Source organism: Clarias gariepinus, chromosome 4, assembly GCF_024256425.1.
Source record: "Clarias gariepinus isolate MV-2021 ecotype Netherlands chromosome 4, CGAR_prim_01v2, whole genome shotgun sequence".
NCBI classification, from domain to species: Eukaryota; Metazoa; Chordata; class Actinopteri; order Siluriformes; family Clariidae; genus Clarias; species Clarias gariepinus.
In genome coordinates this window covers 26,544,494-26,566,918 of record NC_071103.1, presented here as the reverse complement: position 1 = coordinate 26,566,918, position 22,425 = coordinate 26,544,494, and the positions used below count along the sequence as shown (strand labels likewise).

The following is a 22,425-nucleotide window of genomic DNA, read 5'->3' as shown; positions in this document are numbered from 1 at the left end:
AATTAACGAGTCAAGTGTAGCCGAATGTAGCGGAGTAAGTGTAACTCGTTCCTACCCACCTCTGAGATTCTGATTGCACTTAATCAGTAAACCTGAAGTGTAAGGATTTGTTTATTGACAGGAGGCTTCAAATTATTTATGCAAGTCGCTCTGGATAAGGGCATCCGCTAAATGCTGTAAATTAGTGATGGGTCGGTCATGAACGAGTCTTTCTTTATGGCGGATCTTTAATGTGACTCAGAAGCACGAGTAGTCGCGGAGAGCACTTCGTTCATTTTCTACTGGGAGCGCATGCGCAAAGCATCGCAAAACCTCCGTAGGTTATGTAGAGGAAACAGGAATGATTAGTTACCTTTGGGTCTTTGGTCCGAGTCGTTTGTTCTTTTGTCACGTGACTCCTATAGACGCCATGCAGTGCAATAGATTCAAAATAATGAATGGACTAGAAGATATGAGGTGAGCTGCATTGTAATATTTTAATTACTGAAACTAGAACCAAAATGTGTGTCTGTAGATGTGTTGGGGGTCTGTTTATTGAAAATGTAACATTTTATTTTATTTCTGGTTAAAAAACGAAATGAACTAAATGACTCAAAAAAAGATTCGTTCATTTTGATGAACGAGATTCAAAGAACTGAGGACCTAAAATAATAATTTAAAAAAATCCCATCACTACTGTACATGTACAAGACTTTGAAGCAATGGAAAAAGGTCATGTGATCTGATGAGCTTAGATTGACTCCATTTCAGAACGATGCTCCCATCATGCAAAGCGATTACTGTAAATGCATCTGGAGGCAGTGTTATGATCTGGGGTTGCTTCGGTTGGTCAGGTCCAGCAATGTTACTGGGCAATAAAATGAAGGTAGCTGATGACCTGAATGAATGTTCCAGGACCACAATGAGAAGATTAATCAGGTTTAAACAGTGAAACTATCTAGGAGCATGAGGAATCAAACCCGGACTCTGGAGGTGCCAGGCAATAGTGCTAAGCACTACGCCACTGTGCCACCTAGTTTAACTCTGCTATCATCCAAAATACTGTACTGTAGGTCTTGCCAAAAAATTAATGCAACTCTGGACTGAAATAAATTCTGTTACATTGCACCTTGGTCAAACAATGCCACAGTGAATGTCCAAAAACGAATTACATGTGCCCCTTTTTTTTGGCCACCAAGTATGTCAATGACATTTAAATATAAAAACTGTTTTTCTATGTACTTGTAAAGGTTAGACTGACACTTGAAGTCAGTGAAGAACCCACTTAGGGTTTACTCAGTTAATGGGTTAACTACCCCTGCCTGCAAAATACTTTATACTATATATTATTTTAAACCTGATTTTAGACCAACCTGACTGAAGCTAATGTGCCAAATAAAATATCATCTTTTCAGGGTTGTCATGATCTAACTAAGCTTGTGCTGCCATCTAGAGGACACGAGACATTCATATAGAAGGAAAACACACCTGTACAGTGTATTTACGTTAAGTCTTTAAAAAGAAAAATCAAGACAGACAACTAAGATAATAGATAACATGCAATTTACCAAACATTGATGTAAAGGTCTTTTCTTTTTGTTCTGCAATGATTGTAGACAGTACATGGTCTTGTGTGTATTACTGCCATGTCAGCATGAAGCCTTTAATAATGACAATATTACAACTAAAAGCACAAATTGACGTGTTTTTTTCTTAAATGAAACTGCTGTGTACCATTAAACAGCAAGACAGACCAAAGCAGAGGATAAGAGATGAGATGTAAAAAATAAGTACAAACATGACCATTTGTGATAAGGCAGAACCTTTCATATACTCCTTTAATTTCAAAGGCATCACTGATTCTGACAATACCATCTTATTCCAATTCTTTTTTTAAACCCTTTTACAACTTGTGGAAGAAAACCCAACTTAAACAGCACACACAGTTTTGTATTTTATAATGAGATGCTGCCCCTTTTTAATTCTAATTTGTTCTTATAAATAAATAGCTCGAGCCTATTAATTAATCATGAAATAGATATGTTGTTAAGCAGATGGCTGTTAAATTGAGTCAGCATTTTCCTCAGAAAGAACTAAAACTGCCATCCTATTAACTTGCACACAAAAGATAAAGTAGAGGCAGCACACGCAGAGAAGGGAAAACCAAGAAAAACATGGAGCAAGAGAACAAACCAAGGTTCAGAAATATGATAGCCAATAAGATAAACCGTCTGCCAGGAGCAAAAGACAGAAATGAAATGTGAAAGAAATGCAAATTTGTCACCCAGAACAAAAACGTTATCACTAAGAATACACACTCGTCACCTGCATGCTACTCAGTAGTGGATCCACTTTAAGGTGAACTAAGCCCAAAGTGCACAAGCTAATAATGCAGCATTGTATATAAAAAAAAATCTACAACTAATACAAGTGTCACTTCCTCCTGGCATTCAGCACAGGCAAAGTGAGACAGTCATTAGATTAAAAAAAAAAAAAAAAAAAAAAGCGAGAGGGAGAAAAAGTCCTACAAGGCTGGACACTGCAGAACAGCCTTTATTCAATGGTCTATCTACAGTATTCACTTCCCAGGGGCACTGCTGAAACCAAACCATATCTCTGGACAAGAGATAGGATCAAAATGAAACAAATATTTCAATTTAACAATAAAGTAAATTCTATATATATATATAAAAAAATTATCATAATAATTAAGCACATTAGTAATAACTCAGTCCTTTGCAATGCCTGCTGTGCGGAGATGTACACATTCAAGTGACAAGAAACGCAAAGCATTCTGGGAATGACACAGGAGGGTTTCCTCAGTTATACACGAAAGATTGCAGGAGGGTCTATTCCTCTCCCACTGTACAACACTCCAAAGCCCTCACACTCCAGAGCTTTTATTTATTTCTTTTTTTAAATCCAAATGTAAAAAGTTAACACAGGTTCTGAGGAAAAACAAAACAAAACAAAAAAAAAACTGGATCTTTGGTGCCATTGCTCCAAGGTTGACTCAGCTTACCACTTCATCTTATTTTATATTACTGCTGTTGTGGATAAGATAGAATTGTACCACAAACACAAGGTTGCCATCTTGATGGAGAGGACAGCTCATCTGCCTTACGAACACATTCAAGTACAAAAGAGAAAAAAAAAATCTGAATCATTAGATTAAAATAGAGATCCCTGTCCAGGCCCTCTTTATCAACTCCCTCAGTCGGACCACACAGCCTCCGTGTCGTCATGGCAATCACAGGGGTCAAAGCCTCCAATCAAATATTTTCAGGTGGTCAGGTGCCAGACGAGTGCTTTGTTTTTCTTCTTGATTGGTGGATTACTGGTTGCATTTGTCATTGTCTATTTTGCCTTGTTTGCCATTTTTAACCATTTTTCGTTCACGAACTAAACTGACTTTTTATTCAGTTTCTTGCCTTTTTTCAGGACCAGTTTATTTTTTATGTATCCTCTCTTCCTCTTGGCCGTCTACAAATTGAGAAAGAAAGAGATAAAACTAACATGGGGGGAAAAAGTACCTCATTACACACATATAACCTAATGTATTGAAAGGTAAACCAGTATTCCATAGGATTTTCTTCTTATTATTATTATTTTTTTACCTTCTTTGAGGTGTACTTCTGTTTAGCTACGACGTTGCGGAGCTTGTGGTCCAGAGCCTGCCGGTTCTCCTGCTTCTTCACTCTGTAGATTCGCACGAGCCAGTGCTCAGAAGTAAATGCCTCCTCAAGGTGTTTTAGACGAATATCCTTGTTGCCGATCTCAGCGTTCCGTGTCCGGTCAAACCCAGGTGGTGTGCGGAAGTCAAGCTGGACACAGTAAAAGACAGTTAGCAGATTAAAAAAATATTAACACTGGTTTACACAGAAGACTGAAGCAAACTCATACCTGCATCTCTCCAAAACGGTAGTAAGACATTTTGTACATGAGGCAGTTGAGCAGAGTAGGAGAGCCAGCCTTATCTACTCTAAATTCTCCCTGAGGGGTGAAGTAGTCGCTCTCCTGCAGGGAAAATCCACTGTCAGTATTAAGTTCAAACCATTTATAACACAAACCACTTGAAATGGTAACGCCATTCAAGGTTCATATAAATAAATAATACAGCAGGTCACACCAACAAATCTGTCGTGGTTGCCATGGAAACATACCCTGATGTCTTTGGGGTGCTCCCCTTCTGCAATGCGCACCATCCACAGAAACTTGTTAATGTCGTCACCGGAGTACCCGATCACACCGCCGAAAATGATAAGAACATAATCAACATCCAAGGATTTCATAATCTCGTATGCGGCACTCTCGTTTGAAGACATGGCCTTTCCCACCTGCAGTGTACAAAAACAATACAATGAACATTAGTGGCCACAAGATGGCACTGCTGGGAATAGGGAAAAAATAAAAACTGCATTTACGCAGAATGCAGCTGCAACTTGGAATCAATAAGTATTCAATAAACATACTGAAGGCAAATAAGTCTGAGAATTTGACACACATTGGGAGATATTCACCTGTCACTAAAGTGCTCTGTACATCCTTGTTGACTTTATAACAATAAAATTTAAGACAATAAAAGTGATTTGGTTTGATTTGATATATATATATATATATATATATATATATATATATCCTAAACATGGAATACCAATCCTAAACATGGAATAATTATTAAAAAAGAAAAGAGCAGGTCGGCATTTATCTCATTTTAGATACTTTGAAACTGCTTCAAGTTTTTATCTCAAATTAATTACTTAGCTTTTACTTTTCCCAACAAACCCATTTGTGGTGCAACTGTTAAACATGGCTGATTAATTATCCCAAGTTTTTAAAAAGTAATGAAAGTACTTCAGCTTTAACTTGTGTGTGGCAGCAATGTTCATTTAATTGCATTAGTCACTAGTTTTAATATAAGCAGTGCTCACTCCTCTATACATGCTGTTTATTTGCTGTAACTAAGTTAGACAATAAGATAATTAAACATGCACTACACTAATACGTCGACTGTACACATGTAGCTCTTTACACACTAATGTCTTAATCTGTATTATAAAATAATTTATATATTCAGAAATAATAAACTGTCTCCAAAACTGTCATTCTGTCACTTCTCCAGCTGTTGTTTCAGAATCTTACCAGTGCTATGTGACTGTTGTTCCAGGTGTTGTTGTCCACCAGGGTAGTTCTGTTGGCCATGCCCGCTATCTGATAACCGTAATCCCACCACGACATGACGCGTGCATGCTCGTCTGTGTTCTGCCTCAGCCAGTAATACGCCTCACGGAAATCATCCAGAATGTTCCTTGATCTGATCGGAGTGAACAAAAAACATCTACATTAAAAACCATTTGCTCTGCAGACTGTATTCTACTGTAGGTACTGATCACTCAAACCAATAGTGAGTTTAATGAGAGTGCTGGGGAAGTCATAATAGCAGTTTAGGGAGTAGGGCTGGGTACTGATACTCTATATTTATGGCTCACATTTATGAAACACCTTGTCAGTGTACCAGATTTCGATATCTAAACAGTAACTTTAATTACCGTAAATGAGACAGTGATCATGGAGCAGATTGCAGCAAATTAATGAATAATTAGAACTTTATTAATCCCAGAGAAAAATTGCTAAATTTTTTCGTATATCCCATATAGGGAACTGGGGTCAGAGCGCAGGGTCAGCCAGCTTACATCGCCCCTGGAGCAGATAGGGTTAAGGGCCTTGCTCAAGGGCTCAACAGTGGCAACTTGGCGATGCTGGGGTTTGAACCCCCGACCTTCCGATCAGTAACCCAGTAACCCACAGCCTTAACCGACTGAGCCACCACTGCCTCAATGCAGGAGGAACTAACTACAGAGATCATCATCTTATCATTTAACGTCAAAGACAGTTTGGTAAAAAAATAAATAATAATAAAAAAAAAAAACTCCTTCAAAATCTCCAACACTGGGTCCCTCCTCTCATTTCATATTACTGAGCACGAGACGAGTGCGGTTTAGCAGGTAACATTCACAAAACAAATGTTTGCCAACTTGGCCACTGCTGCTAATGACTTAAACCAGGAGCTTCATGTAACTTTAGATACTGTCCGAGTGAAGCTTGACTTTTACTTCCAAATCAAAACCTGAGATGTATTTAATTAGAGGTTCATGATGTACAGCAGCTGTCTGTTACTATAAAGCTTCCTGAATGGATTTTGGCTTTTATATATTTTTATTTATTAACAGAGTGAGTGCTCTGAAAGTGTGCTGTTCATTAAACATGCTCATTTTTCAGTAAATGGTAAACTGAATGGCTTCAGCTTGCAACAACAGAATGACAGAGTGTCATTTACATTCAAGGCGAAGAGGCTTTGCTTATGCAAATTACATCACTAATATTCTGTGAGCTGAAGGAAGACCTCAACACTTAAAAGAATTTCCAGCTGTAGTAATTTTTTTTTATTTTTTTTAAACCACTCTGTTTTAAATAGGGTTATTATTTTTTTATATTTTTAAAAGGATTTGATTTGTGTTGTGTGTATATAGAGTAACGTGATTAGGTTGGTAAGCTCTCACCCGTCATGGTTATAAGAAGCTAGCACCACACTGGGACTGGAATAGGCATTGCTGGTGACCCAGGTGCAGTGCACAGCAAACATCATTAGCAGCATCAGCATCAACATGGTGACTATACTCTTGATGTTGGGCCCCAGGCCCTCCTCCTGTCGGTCCTGCTCAGATATGTGCTTTCGCACTTTCCCTGCCTGCCAAAGAGACACATACACACACCTCAAATTACACTTGGGAAACAGAATCACACCTAAATACAAGAGGCTACAAATAGACTTCAAGTGGTGCCAACACTGCTAACCAGCAGAGTGAAAAAACATTATTTTAGTTCATCAGTGCACTGGACTGGACTGGACATGCTAACAGAACCATAAAAAAACAGCATTGGTTCAAGTTTTATTTTGTATTTGTAAGCAACCAGCTTAATGTCTAAGTTTACTTCATACTATTGTTTCAAAATAACCGTAAATGTATAATTGATCTGTAGTCTGCTTTTTCATGTTAGATACTTTACTAATCATCTTTCATCACAGTGTATTAAATTAATTAAAAGTTTACTTTTAGGTGCTGCCTATATTGCTGTAGCAAGTGTCAAAAATTCTAAAAAACACTTCCACATCTGGACCCGTATTCAAATCTTCTTAGAATTCTCTCAGAGAGCTCCTATCTTAGCTAGCTAGGACCCCTAGACTAAGGGCCTGTCCACACGGAGACGTGTTTCGCTGTATACGTATAAATTTTTTATCGTATTGGCGTTTCGTCCACACGGATCCGGCGTTTTAGGTTGTACACACAAAACCGCTATTTTTTGAAACCGGGTCCCAAAGTGGATAAATCTGAAAACGACACCCTTGCGGTTTCGTGTGTACAGCCAATCCGTATATTTTGTGAAACAATGATGTCATCACATCATGTGTCGGCTGCGTCACACGTAACAGCAACAACAATAATGGCGGACAACATGATTGTGTTCGTGTTGCTACAAAGCCTACTAGCTTTATTACAGCAAAATGTATTGCTTCTATGCAACTGTTATGAGCAACAAGCGATAATGGACAACACCATCTTGGTTCGTATACAGCGCGAAGGTTAGGCACATGCTTAAAGTCTTTTTCTCCGTGTATAGTGTATCTCTATGGCAGAATTACAGCGCCCCATACTGGTCTGGCATATATACTACACCGTTTTCAAATGGTTTCATGTGTACGCAGATATTTCTTTGGACGACGCCGTGTTTACGAAAAAAAAATGATCGGATAGGGAACACGCCGGCTTTGTGTGGACTAACCCTAAAAGTCATTTAGAAAACTTATCAGAGCAACTCTGAGTAAGGAAAGAACAAAAACATTTATCTAAGTAAGGAGGGTGTGGTTGACTCCGTTGGTACAGTAGGAATGACTCATTTTTAATTATTTTTTTTTAAATAATCTGTAAAAGGTCTTAAAATGTGCTCTTTGTGAAAATAAAATATATGATAATATATAAATCATAATGTTTGTATATAAAGAAATAGGCTAAATATCTTAAAGTTAATTAAAACAGCCAAATGTGTCTACTTTTGAAGCAACCAATTTCCACAGAGTAATTACTATATTTAAGTTCTTACATTTATTTACCATATTGTTTTTATTATTTGTAATCCATTTCAGATTGTTGGGAGCAAGAAAATGTCAGAATTCTAAGAATTTTTTTTTATAGATTTCCATCACCAGGAGCAACTTTTAGGCATTAAGAATACAGATTTTAAAGGCTTAAAACATACCTGTAAGTTAAATTGTTTAAAGCAGGTTTAAGTTACCTTGTCATAGAGATTTCCTGAGTTCCTCTTGTCATCCTCATCGCTGCTGTCCTCTGCTGGTGGGTTCTCCTTCTTCGTGTCGTCTCCCAGGTAGTGCTCGAACACGCTGGAGAAAGCGATGGCTGACAGCATGCACACCACTGGAGTCAATGTCAGCATCAGTCGCACCATAACGCCAGCAAAGTAGACGGCGCTGATAGCATAAAGAGCCACTGGAGGGCAGCAAAGAACAGTAAAAGTAAGAACCTAAAAAAAACCTACTGATAATTCATTACTTATTCTCCTGTATGTACCCCAGGATATTTTATATTCTGTAGCCTCATCCACAGAATCTACATCTGTGGGACTACAGGCTAAATCATTTTACTAAAACAAGACCCTAGTACAAATTTGCCAACAATTAGAGATCTTTAAATACAGCATATAAATCAGATATGCATACAAATGTGATTAAGGCTACTTTATACATTTTACACAGACTGCTGCATAAATCAGGATCACAAAGGTAACATAAATTAGACATCCTGCTCATCACAGCTATGGGACATCACACTGGTTTGTAGCACAGTGTTATTTAATTATTCATAGAATCGCTTTTTTTCTTTAATATTTTTTTCACTGTGGTTAATAACCCTTTTGGTGAAAAGGTGTAAATTGCAGGGAAAGCCGACTGTGAAAACAGAACTAGTTTTATTTAAAAGGACTAACAGATTAAATACCGTCTTTAGCTTGTAACACACACTTCTGTATACACCGGATATAATGTACTCTCCGCTCAAAACCACATGATGAAACAGATTTTGCCGCTTTGAACCCTGAGCCGTCTGTGCTGAGCCAGAAAAAGGGTGTGAATAAAAAAGGGCTAAACACACTGGAATAATTGGCAGTCTGGGTTACACAAACACTACACTTGCTTTCTTTATTGTCACTTTATAATACTTATTCTGCCTCCAGAGACAGGTTGCAGGAGTTTTAGCACTCATTTAGCATCAGCAAGTTGAGCAGAGCAGCTAAATGGTACGGTACTCACCAAACACTCGCTCATCATTGATGTTCTTGATGCAGAACCAAAGCCCTGCTGGGAATGTGCACACCAGGATGTGAAGGTCAAAGAAGAAGGAGACCCATGTGGTGGGTTGATGCTCTGACACTGAAGCAATGATGGGGATGTGGATCTTTGCATACCTGAAATGTACAAAAATTGAAGAGTGAATGGTTTGGGTTGAATATGAGGTTATAATGCATGAAACATTTTTCTAATACCCCTGAGTGGACCTGAAATGTTTTTCTTAATCTTGAGTATTAATCTGCAACAGGAAATTTATGGTCCATATACGCAAAGGAATTGACTCTTTGAAGAGCAAAGCTGCTAAAACCAGTGGTTCAACATCAAACTGCCTTAAGTATATCAAAGACCCTGAGTTTAAATCCTTGGGGAGATGAGTGAAAACTTGGCCAAATAAGCCAACTATCTTACCAAGTTAAACAATGTCTGGCTTTCTGTTTCAGGTTCATGAGCTTTTTTGGCATTTAATTTTTTTTATTAATATATATATATATATATATATATTATATATATATTATATATATATATATATATATATACACACACACACAGCAAAAAAAGAGAAGTCCCTTTTTTAGGGCTGTGTAATTCAACAATAATGTTGTAAAAATCCAAATAACTTTACAGATCTTCATTGTAAAGGGTTTAAACAATGTTTTCCATGCATGTTCAATTAACCATAATCAATTAATTAACATGCACCTGTGGAATGGTCATTAAGACCTTAACAGCTTACAGAAAGTAGGCATTTAAGGTCACAGTTTTAAAAACGCAGGACACTAAAGAGACTTGTCTACCGACTGTGAAAAACACCCAAAGATGATGCCCAGGGTCCCTGCTCATCTGCGTGAACGTGCATTAGGCATGCTGCAGGGAGGCATGAGGACTGCTGATGTGGCTAAATCGCCATGTCCGCACTGTGATACGCCTAAGACAGCGCTACAGGGAGACAGGAAGGACAGCTGATCATCCTTGCAGTTAAAGACCACGTGTAACAACACCTGCACAGGATCGGTAGATCCGAATATCACACCTGCGTGACAGGTACAGGATGGCCACAACAACTGCTCGAGTCACACCAGGAACACACAATCCCTCCATCAGTGCTCAGACTGTCCACAATAGGCAGTCCATGAGGAGGAGATGCACTGCTGTACTTCAAGCTGGTGGCCACCAGATACTGAATGGTACTTTTGATTTTGAGCCTCCCTTCATTCAGGGACACATTGTGAAACATTTTTAGTTTATGTCTTATGGTGTTGACTCTTTTAGTGTTCATACAAATATTTACACATTAGGTTTACTGAAAGTAAAAACAGTTGAAAGTCAAAGGACATTTCTTTTTTTTGCTGAGTATATATATACAGTGGCTTGCAAAAGTATTCAACCCCCTTGAACTTTTCCACATTTTGTCACATTACAGACACAAACATGAATCAATTTCATTGGAATTCCAAGTGAAAGACCAATACAAAGTGGTGTACACTGCAGAAGTGGAATGAAAATCATACATAATTCCAAACATTTTTTTACAAATAAATAACTGCGTGTATAAGTGGGGTGTGCGTAATTATTCAGCCACCTTTGGTTTGAGTGCAGTCAGTTGCCCATAGCCATTGCCTGATGAGTGCTAATGACTAAACAGAGTGCACCTGTGTGTAATCTAATGTCAGTACAAATACAGCTGCTCTGTGACGGCCTCAGAGGTTGTCTAAGAGAATATTGGGAGCAACAACACCAAGTCCAAAGAACACACCAGACAGGTCAGGGATAAAGTTAGAGAAATTTAAAGCAGGCTTAGGCTACGAAAAGATTTCCAAAGCCTTGAACATCTTACGGAGCACTGTTCAAGCCATCATTCAGAAATGGAAGGAGTATGGCACAACTGTAAACCTACCAAGAAATGGCCGTCCACCTAAACTCACAGGCCGAACAAGGAGAGCAATGATAAAAAATGCAGCCAAGAAGCCAATGGTGACTCTGGACGAGCTGCAGAGATCTACAGCTCAGGTAGGGGAATCAGTTTTCCTATGGACAATTAGTCGTGCACTGCACAAAGTTGGCCTTTATGGAAGAGTGGCAAGAAGAAAGCTATTGTTAACAGAAAACCATAAGAAGTCCCGTTTGCAGTTTGCCACAAGCCATGTGGGGGACACAGCAAACATGTGGAAGAAGGTGCTCTAGTCAGATGAGACCAAAATGGAACTTTTTGGCCAAAATACAAAACGCTATGTGTGGCGGAAAACTAACACTGCACATCACTCTGAACATATATTTTGACATCCCCACTGTCAAATATGGTGGGGGCAGCATCATGCTCTGGGGGTGCTTCTCTTCAGCAGGGACAGGGAAGCTGGTCAGAGTTGATGGGAAAATGGATGGAGCCAAATACAGGGCAATCTTGGAAGAAAACCTCTTGGAGTCTGCAAAAGACTTGAGACTGGGGCGGAGGTTCACCTTCCAGCAGGACAACGACCCTAAACATAAAGCCAGGGCAACAATGGAATGGTTTAAAACAAAACATATCCATGTGTTAGAATGGGCCCAGTCAAAGCCCAGATCTAAATCCAATCGGGAATCTGTGGCAAGATCTGAAAACTGCTGTTCACAAACGCTGTCCATCTAATCTGACTGAGCTGGAGCTGTTTTGCAAAGAAGAATGGGCAAGGATTTCAGTCTCTAGACTGTAGAGATATACCCTAGAAGACTGGCAGCTGTAATTGCAGCAAAAGGTATTGACTCAGGGAGCTGAATAATTACGCACACCCCACTTTTCAGTTATTTATTTGTAAAGTTTGGAATCATGTATGATTTTTGTTCCACTTTTCACGTGCACACCACTTTGTATTGGTCTTTCACGTGGAATTCCAATAAAATTGATTCATGTTTGTGGCTGTAATGTGACAAAATGTGGAAAAGTTCAAGGGGGCCGAATACTATTGCAAGCCACTGTGTTTATGTATATATATATATATATATATATATATATATATATATATATATATATATATATATAGAGAGAGAGAGAGAGAGAGAGAGAGAGAGAGACATATACATATATATATATATATACTTATTTAGTGTTGGTCTCTTTTTGGTTTATAATCTTAGCCGTCTGTAAGCAGAAGTGTACCAGCATAAAATTGTCCTTGCTTTAGACGAGCTGCTTTCTTACCATTATCTCCTGACACAAACCCTCTCTCTCCCTCTTCTGCACTCCCCTGCATCACACAAAGCTGATTCTGCACAGAGAGGATTTTACAGAGCTACCCCAATCTCTCTTCCCGCCCCCCACAGAGACCGCTATTTAAGGAAGGTACATGCCACACAGATTTATGACAGCTAGGCGTTTTTTCACTGGGGTCCGGGAACCGTTTCCGAGCACACTTAGCCCCGGGACCAGTTGATTTTTTTCTGTGAGCATGCAATTGTTACAAGTTTGGGACCGAATCCTTGGACCGATTGCAGAGGTGGTCTCGGGAACGATCATGCATTCCCAAGCACAAAGGGCATAAGTATGCGCTTGTGCCCAAAAGAGAAAGTGACGTAGTTACTATTTGACTCCTAACACAAACAAACCTGCCTGCAAAAGAATCTCTGAAGTAATGCCAAAGTACTGTGTTTGCTAGAAATTTAGACAGACGAAAACATCCAAAGACGATTGGACACTATACATAAAAAAAAATCTAATTTTTAAGGAAGTATCCGTAAGTATTTAGATGCACGCACAGCAGCAGTAAGCAATGCCATGCAGAGTTAAACAAACTATATATACTGATAGATGTGTCGGTAGACATGTTGTTCAGAGCACCGTTGATTTTGATTAACAGGTGTAACAGTTTATGACACTCGGTTTCTTCTTCTTTCTCATTTTGGACAGCAGAGAAACAAACTACCTCTCTACCGCCACCTACTGTTTCCGGTTGTGTAAATATGCATGTGTGCCCAGGATCGGAACCGATGTTACAATGTGCACGCAGACCTGCGGGGGAAATATAGAGGGGGAGAAATCGTGCTCGGGAACGACACGGAACAATCAATCCCAGTGAGAAAACACCCTAAATCTTCTGCCAGACTCACCTTACAGCTGCCATACATGTAATTATTCCATCACTGCATGCATACTAAACTGATTTAAATAATAATAATGAAGATTTAACTTTCGAGACTGCATAGTGGATCAAAACTGGTGTTTTGTGGAATATTGGAAGAGTAACTCAGTAGTCATACAGAGTATATTAACACTGACAAAGTCTGACTGGACTGTAAATCCTGACAGGGTGCCAGGAAATGAAGACCTTCGTGAAAACGACAGAGCCAGTATCTGATATTTATGGTTAAAAGAAAGCGGCTGCATAACCGCACATGCATGCAAAAGCAGAGTCCTCTTACCCTGTGTCCCACAGTGAATAAAAGCGGCCACTCCAAGGTGCAATGTAGCCTGAAAACACAGACAACAGGAACATAAAACAGTCGCAATCGACAAGCACAATGGCTCTAACGCTTTAGTGGTTCCTTTGAGGCAGAGTAGCTTGGATAGCTTTCAGCAGACTAATACCTCCTACACTATGCCCAATGCAATTTCAAGTCATTTCCACTGGGAGGCTGTATTCGGTGTAAATGCAGCATAGAAAATAAAGGGAAACCGGCCCTAATGAGATCTCATAAGCATTGGTATGATTAATGAAGGGCTGTTGAGGCTGGGGAAGTAAAGCAAATTACTCTCATAAGGAACATACATGCAGGATAGAAAAAATAGTTACAATGACGAGTCTCTGTACCTCACAGAAGAGCATGATCTGACAGCATCTTTGAAAAAGGAGAGGAGTGCACAGAAGAAGACATATATAAAGTTATATTTTACAGCCGTACCTGTGTAGGTAAGATAAATGACTGTGAGGAAAACCACCCCTGCGGCCAATGACACCCCGAGAAAGAAAAGGGTTTGGAACTCCTGCCTAGTCAGTCTGTCCTTGAGATACTGCAAGAAGGCATACGCCTGCAGGAGGGCAAAGACACCTGCAGAGACACAGAAACACACACCCACACACACTCAGCATGGCTCCAGGAGCTACGAGTTTCATCTTCTAAGCAGAGTTCAGTTCTTTTCTCTGAAATATCTTATGCTTACCTGCTGCAGCCATGTGCTCACTCGTCCGTATAGGCTGGAAGCCCACAAAAGGGACCTGCATGGACAGCACCAAGCCCACTATATAAAATGTGCTATAAGCTGTGTGGAGGAAAACAAGAAAAAGCAGAAACTTAGATATACAGTACAAACCTATCAAAACAGATATGTACACACGTGGGTGAAAGTCTAGAACATCTGTATAAAAAGCAGGAGAAGCAGTGCTATTCATCTTATTCCAATTTCAGACTTGATCTGCATTTTGGTGCAGAATAGCAGACAAAAACAGCAGTAAGTAGAGCTAATGAGGAGAAATCAGGACGGCCCTGTACTGGGAGACTGGGCCTTCAGCTCTGAATCATCTACAAACTGCACTGTTGTGTTAATAACAGTGCCAAAACTTTGTAAAAGTGTTGGAACACACAGTGAATTGTCTTTAAACTGTCAATTAATTGTAAATTAAGCAGACTACAGTTTTAGGTCGAGACAGGAATACACAGTAAAAAAAATATTTATAAATAGAATAGCCTGTTAATGACGTTTAAAGAATATGAATAGCAAAATAAACTCTTCTGTCAGTATAAAGTACACTGATTGTCTATTGTAGGTCAGTCACTAAAAATCGGAAAGTCTAAGGAGGCTTTTACAAAGAGACCTAGGCCCAGATCAGATTACCCTTCACCAAAGAAAAATTAGTTTCAATTAGTGTGAACCGTACCTGGGCATAGATGAACAAACCATGACTGGGTCGGCTTAAAAACTGTGATCTCAAGTTCGATTCATGTGAACTTGGGTTTATCAACTACTTTTGACTTTCCTGTTCAAACATGGCTACGGAACGATGTACGAGGGCTAATAAAATTGCTTGCTTGCTTAAAATTTATTTTTAATTGCTTGCTTCAAATCATAGTTGATAGGTTGACACCATGTACAGTAATTGACATGTCATCTGACACATGCTGTATCTTACACACTTGCATATCATCGGAAATGACCTACCTACGCCCTTAAAGTGCAAAACTGTACCTCATAAATAAACCTCGTTTACATACACATTCACCAACAAGGCCTGAGCACCCTGCTGCATGCCCGGTGGCGACTTAAACCTGCATTAGCTGTCCTGCATTTAGAGACTACATAAAGAATTTACAAATGGATGTAAATTAGGTAAAAAAATAAATCAGCGTGGTTCCACCAATATCAATATATGATGTATAATGTTAAAAGGCCATACTCTCCACAGTTGTGTCATGAGCAATTCGTTTTTAAATTGATATGCACAATGATATCTGAAGGCTAACTGTGTTATGGACCATATCTTGTTAAAAATGTCTGGTAAATTTTCTTACGCGGTTCTTTACAGGGATGAGCCTTTTAAATCCAAATATTAAAACAATGATCATACATTTTTTTAGAAAACAGATGGTCTTTAATTGACAGCTCTCAGAAAAGGACACATTTTCAGGTGTCAGTTAGAGCCAAGTTTGTGTAGGTGTTATGGTACGAGATCAGCAGGCATGTATCAGAAGCAACTGATTTTGAGATAGAGTGAAACACAAGTAGTTAGTTCCAGATAGTTACAAGACTCCAGCATTTCCAGTTCCTGTCCCCAAGGTGTACTTCCATATTCAGAATTAGTTCATCATCCAGATATCTATACAACAGCCACAGCGCGCGTCAAAAGCAGCTTTGTAAAAATAAAGAAGAGGTCAAATTTGATTTCGAGATGTCCATTCATATAGGAGCTTAAATAAACCAGAAATATTAATTGCCTCATCAAGGGGCAGTGGTAGCTCTCAGGTGGCTATGGGTCTGAGTTGGTGGTTTGGGGATCTAAGGATCCGGGTTGCCACACCCATACTACTACCCACCACAGCCACTGTCCGAAGTGCCGGTGTCCCAAGCTTGGATGATATGGGAGGGTCATGTCAGGTAGGACATCCGGTGTAAAAACCTGTGCCAAGTGTGGAATGATGGTTCGCTGTGTCCCCTCGACGGGAGCAACCGAAAGACCATTCATGGTCTTATTCCCCAGCATGCTCTCTCTCTACCTGTCTCTGTATTCTAATATTAGCTTTAGGAGCAATCGTCCAGGGACAGCTACTGGAAGCAAACTGTTATCATAAGCACTTTGGAATATGCGCCTAGATCTCAGAACCACCGAGACGTTACTTAATCCAAATTGGTGTCATTTATTAGCAAGCTAAACAGAAGTGCTGTGTAACTGAAACTCTGTGGGGAGCCAGATGCAGCACCTGTTCTGTGCCACATGGGAAAAGAATATGGTAGAAGAGTGTTGGATGAGGCTAATGTCCAGCATCCATCACTGAGCCCATTTCTGACTACAGCAGCTGGGCCACTCCTCTACACAGCCATGAGGGGAAGGATAATGAAAGTCCTAACAGAATTATCAGGAGAAAGCAGCGCTATCCTGGTCTGCTGTGCTGCAGTGCCCACACACTTTGTTTAAAACAAGGCAATCAATCAAAAAAAAGAAAAAAAAGCTAATTATAAACATTCATTTCTTAGGAAAAAAATAAAGTCATAATCCTCTGCTGGTGGTGCATGTAACAAAGCAACTTCATAACTGAAGCCCCAATTTAAGCAGTTACAATCTGTTTTGTTGCCAAGTTGTAAGGAGCTGTCAATCTAATTGACTATGAGAGGCAGAAGAGTAGGTGGAATAAAATGTGCTATTACAAAGTGCAGTTTTTGGCTACATTTTGCTCTCCCTGCAAGATGACAAAAACAAAACAAAACAAAACAAAAAAACAACGGCAACAAAACACCAAAAACACAGCAAGTGACATGAAGCCTTGTCTCTATATTCACATGTATATCTGAATGGAGAAATAACATCAAATATAGTGTGTAAAGTGTGTGAGGCAAACCAGGCATTTTCACTACTCACTGGAAATGAAGACTGGAGATATTTAGTGTTTGTGTGAGGTGTGTGTAGGTGGTAGTGTGTCTCAAAGGCCAAAACACACACATGCACACTCATGGAGCACTGACTCACCAATATAAAGCCTCCTGCTGTAACGCTGCATGAGAAGCAGCACAAACACATGCAGAGGGATCAGGTTGATGATGAAAACATAGCCTCCCCACGCAGACACCTGTAACACACACAAACACAAAAATCATCAATGCATGTCTATACAAAGCACTGAACTTAATCATAGTCACAGGAATCTGAACATTTATTAGTGGCTTAGATTAGACAGTCTGGTACTCTGAACCTACAGCCTGGTGGTTTGTGATTCTCCAAGCTGAGTAGGTGTTGATGCCCATTTTAGAAAATGTTGGCTCTCGTTATAGAAAGCACCAATTCTATATCCAGTAACCGTATCAGCCAGAGATCAGCAGAAAACAGTGGATAAGAACGAAATGAATGCAGTCGATTTCTGTAACAATTCTACCATGAAATCTAATGCAATGGCTCATAGTACACAAGAACATAAAGCATGTCATGTGACAATAAAAGCTACAAAAAATTGCCATACCAGCTAGCAGCTAAACATGAGTAAGACTTGCCATCATGTCAGTGGTAAGAATTACACTCAAGGAAAAGAAAACTAAAACAGCTAACTAAAACGTATGGAGAACAATACATTTGCACGGGAAACACATTAAGAGAAACTTAACAACGGCAAAACTAAATGTTTTATGAAGATTTCAGATTACTGAACAGACATCTGCATTATTAACCATTAGTACAAAGTTAGCAGAAAAAGAAAAAAAAATCCTCCAGGCAGCAGCAGCAGAGCTCAGGAGACATAAAAACAAGGATAGTGGCTGATAATACTGGTTTGGCACTTTACTGAACAGATGGATCAACACTACACCCTGCCAAACAGCCACTTCATTTCTGACGAAGTAAGTACAATGATGTGATTCACTCTGGGGAGTCGATCACTGCAGCTACAGGAACAATTCTACACACACGGTAAATTAACAGGAGCCAGAAACTCATGTTTTCCTACGAGACAATGAAGAAAATAGGCTGAGTAAGGTTTAAAACTCATCCCCGGCTTATTTATGAGAAGAAAACGTTTAAGTTAAGTTGAAAACCAAATAGGCAAACAAGATGAAATAGTATGGAACACATGACTGAATTTCCTCACTGCAAATAATTGAGACTGTAATAAATTATCAGCTTGTTTTGTATTATAGTTCTTCTTTTACAAATGTGTTCAACATGTTAAACCAACCGTGTACATTTTGCATTTTTTTTTTTTTTTTTACTTTTCCACTGTGGTCAGCATCCAGACATAGACAGGAAGCAACAACTAGACAAATAAATGAAACATCAGAGCCTACAAGAGACAGTTTTGTGGGTGAATACAGCAAGTAGAAAAAAGTGCAACCCACCTAGTGTGAAAGATAAAATTTGGGGGGGGAAGGCACAACAGCACCTTCTCAATAAAAAAAAACACGTGCTTACATCTGACAGCCAAATAATCCAAAATCTACTGGACAGTCAACAAACCTTGATCAACCTCACTGCTGACAGGGGAGGAAGCTAATACACTTATTTTCTTCCAAAGAAGAACTGGTTTCTTGTGGTACAATGAGTGTAAACGGCAGGAAATGAGCTCTGTGACAATGCAGATGCCAAATTCCCTCCTAATTAACTAAACAGTCAAAATATACTAAAAATACTCTATACTATTTTCACACTAAATTTATATGTTTTTCTTTATTTTGTACTGCTAAAAGTTTTTGTCTGCAATTTGTCATTGGGATCACACAAACTTAACTTGTCTTTTAAGTTTGAGTTTTTAGATGACCAGTTTACATGATGCATCTCAATCTACAATAATTAATTACAAGCATTGTAAGATTTTTCTTGTAAGTCAAAGTGGTACTGTGGAACCTTGGATTACGAGCATAATTCGTTCAGGAAGCAGGCTCATATTTCAAAACACTTGTAAACCAAAATCGAATTTTTCCATAAGAAATAACGCTCGAACAAGAAACAAGAAATAACGCTTAAACAAGAAGCACATGTAAACCAAGACTTTTTCAAGTCAAAAATTATAAAAAAAAATCTTTGCTCGTCTTGTGGAACACTCGCAAACCACGTTACTCGCAGTCCGAGGTTTCACTGTATTGGTGTCGCATAATTTCAGTCACGATAACAAAATACAATTGCATTGCTAGCTCTTGTTGTTTTTAAAGAACACACACTTAAGTAGCAAGGAGAGCTGCACAATGCCATTATTAATGAGCACTGCCTGTCTCCAGAGCCAAGTCTCAGAGGGTTTAATAATGGCTCACATTAATTAACACCACTGGCATGAATCATGATAAATGGTGTTTATTTATTCAGGCCTATTTACATTGGATATTTCTGTAGTCGAATCAACACTCGCGTACAAGTTAGGTACTGTAGGTCTTTTATTCACCTGGTCCAGTCTGCTCTCTTTCTCTCTCACTCACTCATCTTCTAGACCACTTTACCCAGTATTCAGAGTCGCAGGGGGCCTGGAGTCTACCCCAGGAGACTTAGGGCACAAGGCAGGGTACTCTCACTCTCTCTCGACGTAATTAAAAAGAAAAGTATTATAGAGCAAAGCTCAGACAGAATATCAAAACTCAGTACTCACCATATAAAAATAAGAGAGACAACAGCCAATGGTCCAGAAGACGGATCCAGTCTTCACAGACTTCACCTGAAAGAGAGAAGACCCAGCTCATACACTCCACTTCTGTAATAGTAAATAATGCGGGTATCGATCTATGCTGATGCTGTGGTGTTTAAGAGATTATTGGGTTACAAAATACTAAACTGCATTACTTCCCTAGGTAACAGCTGTTAGTCAGACTAGATGAATGCTTATTATTCATCAGACACATGAACCCTTAGTAGAAGGATCCACAATCTCAAGGTAAATGGTGGTCAGTCAGCAGGGCAAATGATTTTTTTTTTAGTACAGAAAACACAAACACTGAACCAAATGCGTGAAACATTTTCTATCAGCGAGGAGCTAATTGCTCTGGCCAAAATCACAAATATAATTAACTTCTGCAGTACTAAACTGTGAAGGCATGGTGCACAGTGCTAAGAGACCAATTAGCGAACCAGAAATGGCACACTGAAGCTTCAATAAGACACATTTAAATCCAAGCAGTGAAATGTTTTTCCTGCTAACAATTTTGGGTATAAATCTCAACATCAAGGAGAAGCCCTTCTCTTTTAAAAAAAAAAAAAAAAAAGCACTAACCACACTTTTCTAGGAAGTGCCTTTATTAAGTGGTTTCTTCAGGTAAAAATGCGCTAAATGGAAATCAATGAAACTCTTGAATATCATTATTAAACATCTTGAGGGTCAAATATCTTTCCAATTAAAAAAAAAGGTGCCAATTAAAAAATTTAGCTATTTTCCTTATGACGGACAAGCTCACCACCACATACAGTATGAAGTGAGACAGAAAAGCCATCAGCATAGACAGACTCGGAGAGGGAAAATGAGCAGTGTTCGTTTTGTAACTCACCCAAAGGTAGTAAGTAAACTGCAGAGCAAAGATGGCGATTCCCTCATTGTCGAAAGAACCTGCTACAGAGCGAGAGATATAACCGGGAACTATAGCGATAAAACAGGCAGCCAGCAGCCCAGCTCCCTGATTCCACAACTCCCTTGTCAGCAGGAAGGTGGAGACAGCAGTCAGGCCACTGAAGATCGGAGCCAGGAACACACACACGTCACGGATGTGCACGGTCACATGGAGCAGGTTGAGAAGATAGTGGATTAGACCTGCCGTCACCATGAGACCCGGGTACACCTGAAGAAACACACATGGACGGATGAGCAATACATCAAGCCAATTTATTTATCTTTTAAGCACTAAACGTTTAATGTGAACCACTGAGCTCAAGCAGAGTATGAAAGGCACTTCATATTCAATTTTACAGGCAATTTTTAGCAATGCAGCAAAATTTTATGCTTAAAAGAATAAAGGGGAAAGCATCTCCTCTTCTTGAAACATCCAGAGTGACCAGACTATCAATGCACACATGCATGCCAGACATCCCACACCCCCTCACAATGATGAAAAAAAAAAACCCTGGAAAACATTACACGAAAATGTGGCCTTTTGATGTGAAATCCCAATGACCGTATATACTCTTATACTCTGCTGTGAGAAAGTGTTTTCCTTCCATTTGTTTTTTTGTTTGTTTGTTTTTTTTGCATATTTGTCACTTTTAAATGATTGACATTATTTAAATATTACACAAAGTTAACCTAAGTAAATACACATAATGCATAATTTTAAGTGATGAAAAAGCTGTCAAAACCCTAGTTTGGACAGCCTTATTACCTTAATGAATGAAATCATTTTAAAATGGCAATTTGTATTTACTCTGGTTATCTTTGTTTAATTTTTGTTTAATCATCTGAATCATTTAAGTGTGACCACACAAAAAAATAAATAAAATACTTTTTACAGCACTCTATGGCACTAAACTCAAAGTTTCTTTGAACTCAAATTTTTTTTAGGACAACTCACTGCTTTCCTCATTGCAAGCAGGCATTTGGGGCTTTTTAAATGTTCCCTCCCAGCTTAGCTTTGTGACCAAGTTTCTACACTTTTACACTTGTCTTCTGCAGGCTCACTTTAGGTGAATGGATAGTGTTAATTCTGAGAAAATGCTGCAAAATCTACATAGAACCTTTATTTTTTTTCGTGGCTCAGTAGCGCATGTAGGAGATGAAAGTTCACTACTACAGGAAGCATGGTTGAAACTGAAAAATGAGCTAAGATTCGCTACACTCCATACATGACTGACCCAGACACAGTCATGGTAAAACCGCGTATTCAAATGATCGGGAGCAACGAACAGAAAAGACAAAAAAGGTAAAAAGTAAGAAAGATGGATTTTTATTGGTTGCTC

The 22,425-nt window shown here is 39.1% G+C and overlaps 1 protein-coding gene across 1 annotated transcript in view; it reads right to left on the bottom strand.

Moving 5' to 3' along the window:
* Nucleotides 1–1,784: 1,784 nt before the first annotated feature.
* Nucleotides 1,785–22,425, bottom strand: part of stt3b (STT3 oligosaccharyltransferase complex catalytic subunit B) — a 44,451-nt gene continuing 23,810 nt past the window's right edge. The window contains exons 3-16 of the mRNA XM_053494671.1: nucleotides 21,027–21,314; nucleotides 20,138–20,203; nucleotides 17,545–17,644; nucleotides 14,529–14,627; nucleotides 14,270–14,416; nucleotides 13,790–13,838; nucleotides 9,362–9,516; nucleotides 8,332–8,543; nucleotides 6,540–6,727; nucleotides 5,122–5,293; nucleotides 4,143–4,316; nucleotides 3,883–3,996; nucleotides 3,597–3,803; nucleotides 1,785–3,462 (exon numbers count right to left, since the gene is read on the bottom strand). Coding sequence (XP_053350646.1) covers nucleotides 3,382–3,462; nucleotides 3,597–3,803; nucleotides 3,883–3,996; nucleotides 4,143–4,316; nucleotides 5,122–5,293; nucleotides 6,540–6,727; nucleotides 8,332–8,543; nucleotides 9,362–9,516; nucleotides 13,790–13,838; nucleotides 14,270–14,416; nucleotides 14,529–14,627; nucleotides 17,545–17,644; nucleotides 20,138–20,203; nucleotides 21,027–21,314 — 2,052 coding nt within the window. The 3' untranslated portion in view covers nucleotides 1,785–3,381. The remainder of the gene's footprint in view (nucleotides 3,463–3,596; nucleotides 3,804–3,882; nucleotides 3,997–4,142; nucleotides 4,317–5,121; nucleotides 5,294–6,539; nucleotides 6,728–8,331; nucleotides 8,544–9,361; nucleotides 9,517–13,789; nucleotides 13,839–14,269; nucleotides 14,417–14,528; nucleotides 14,628–17,544; nucleotides 17,645–20,137; nucleotides 20,204–21,026; nucleotides 21,315–22,425) is intronic.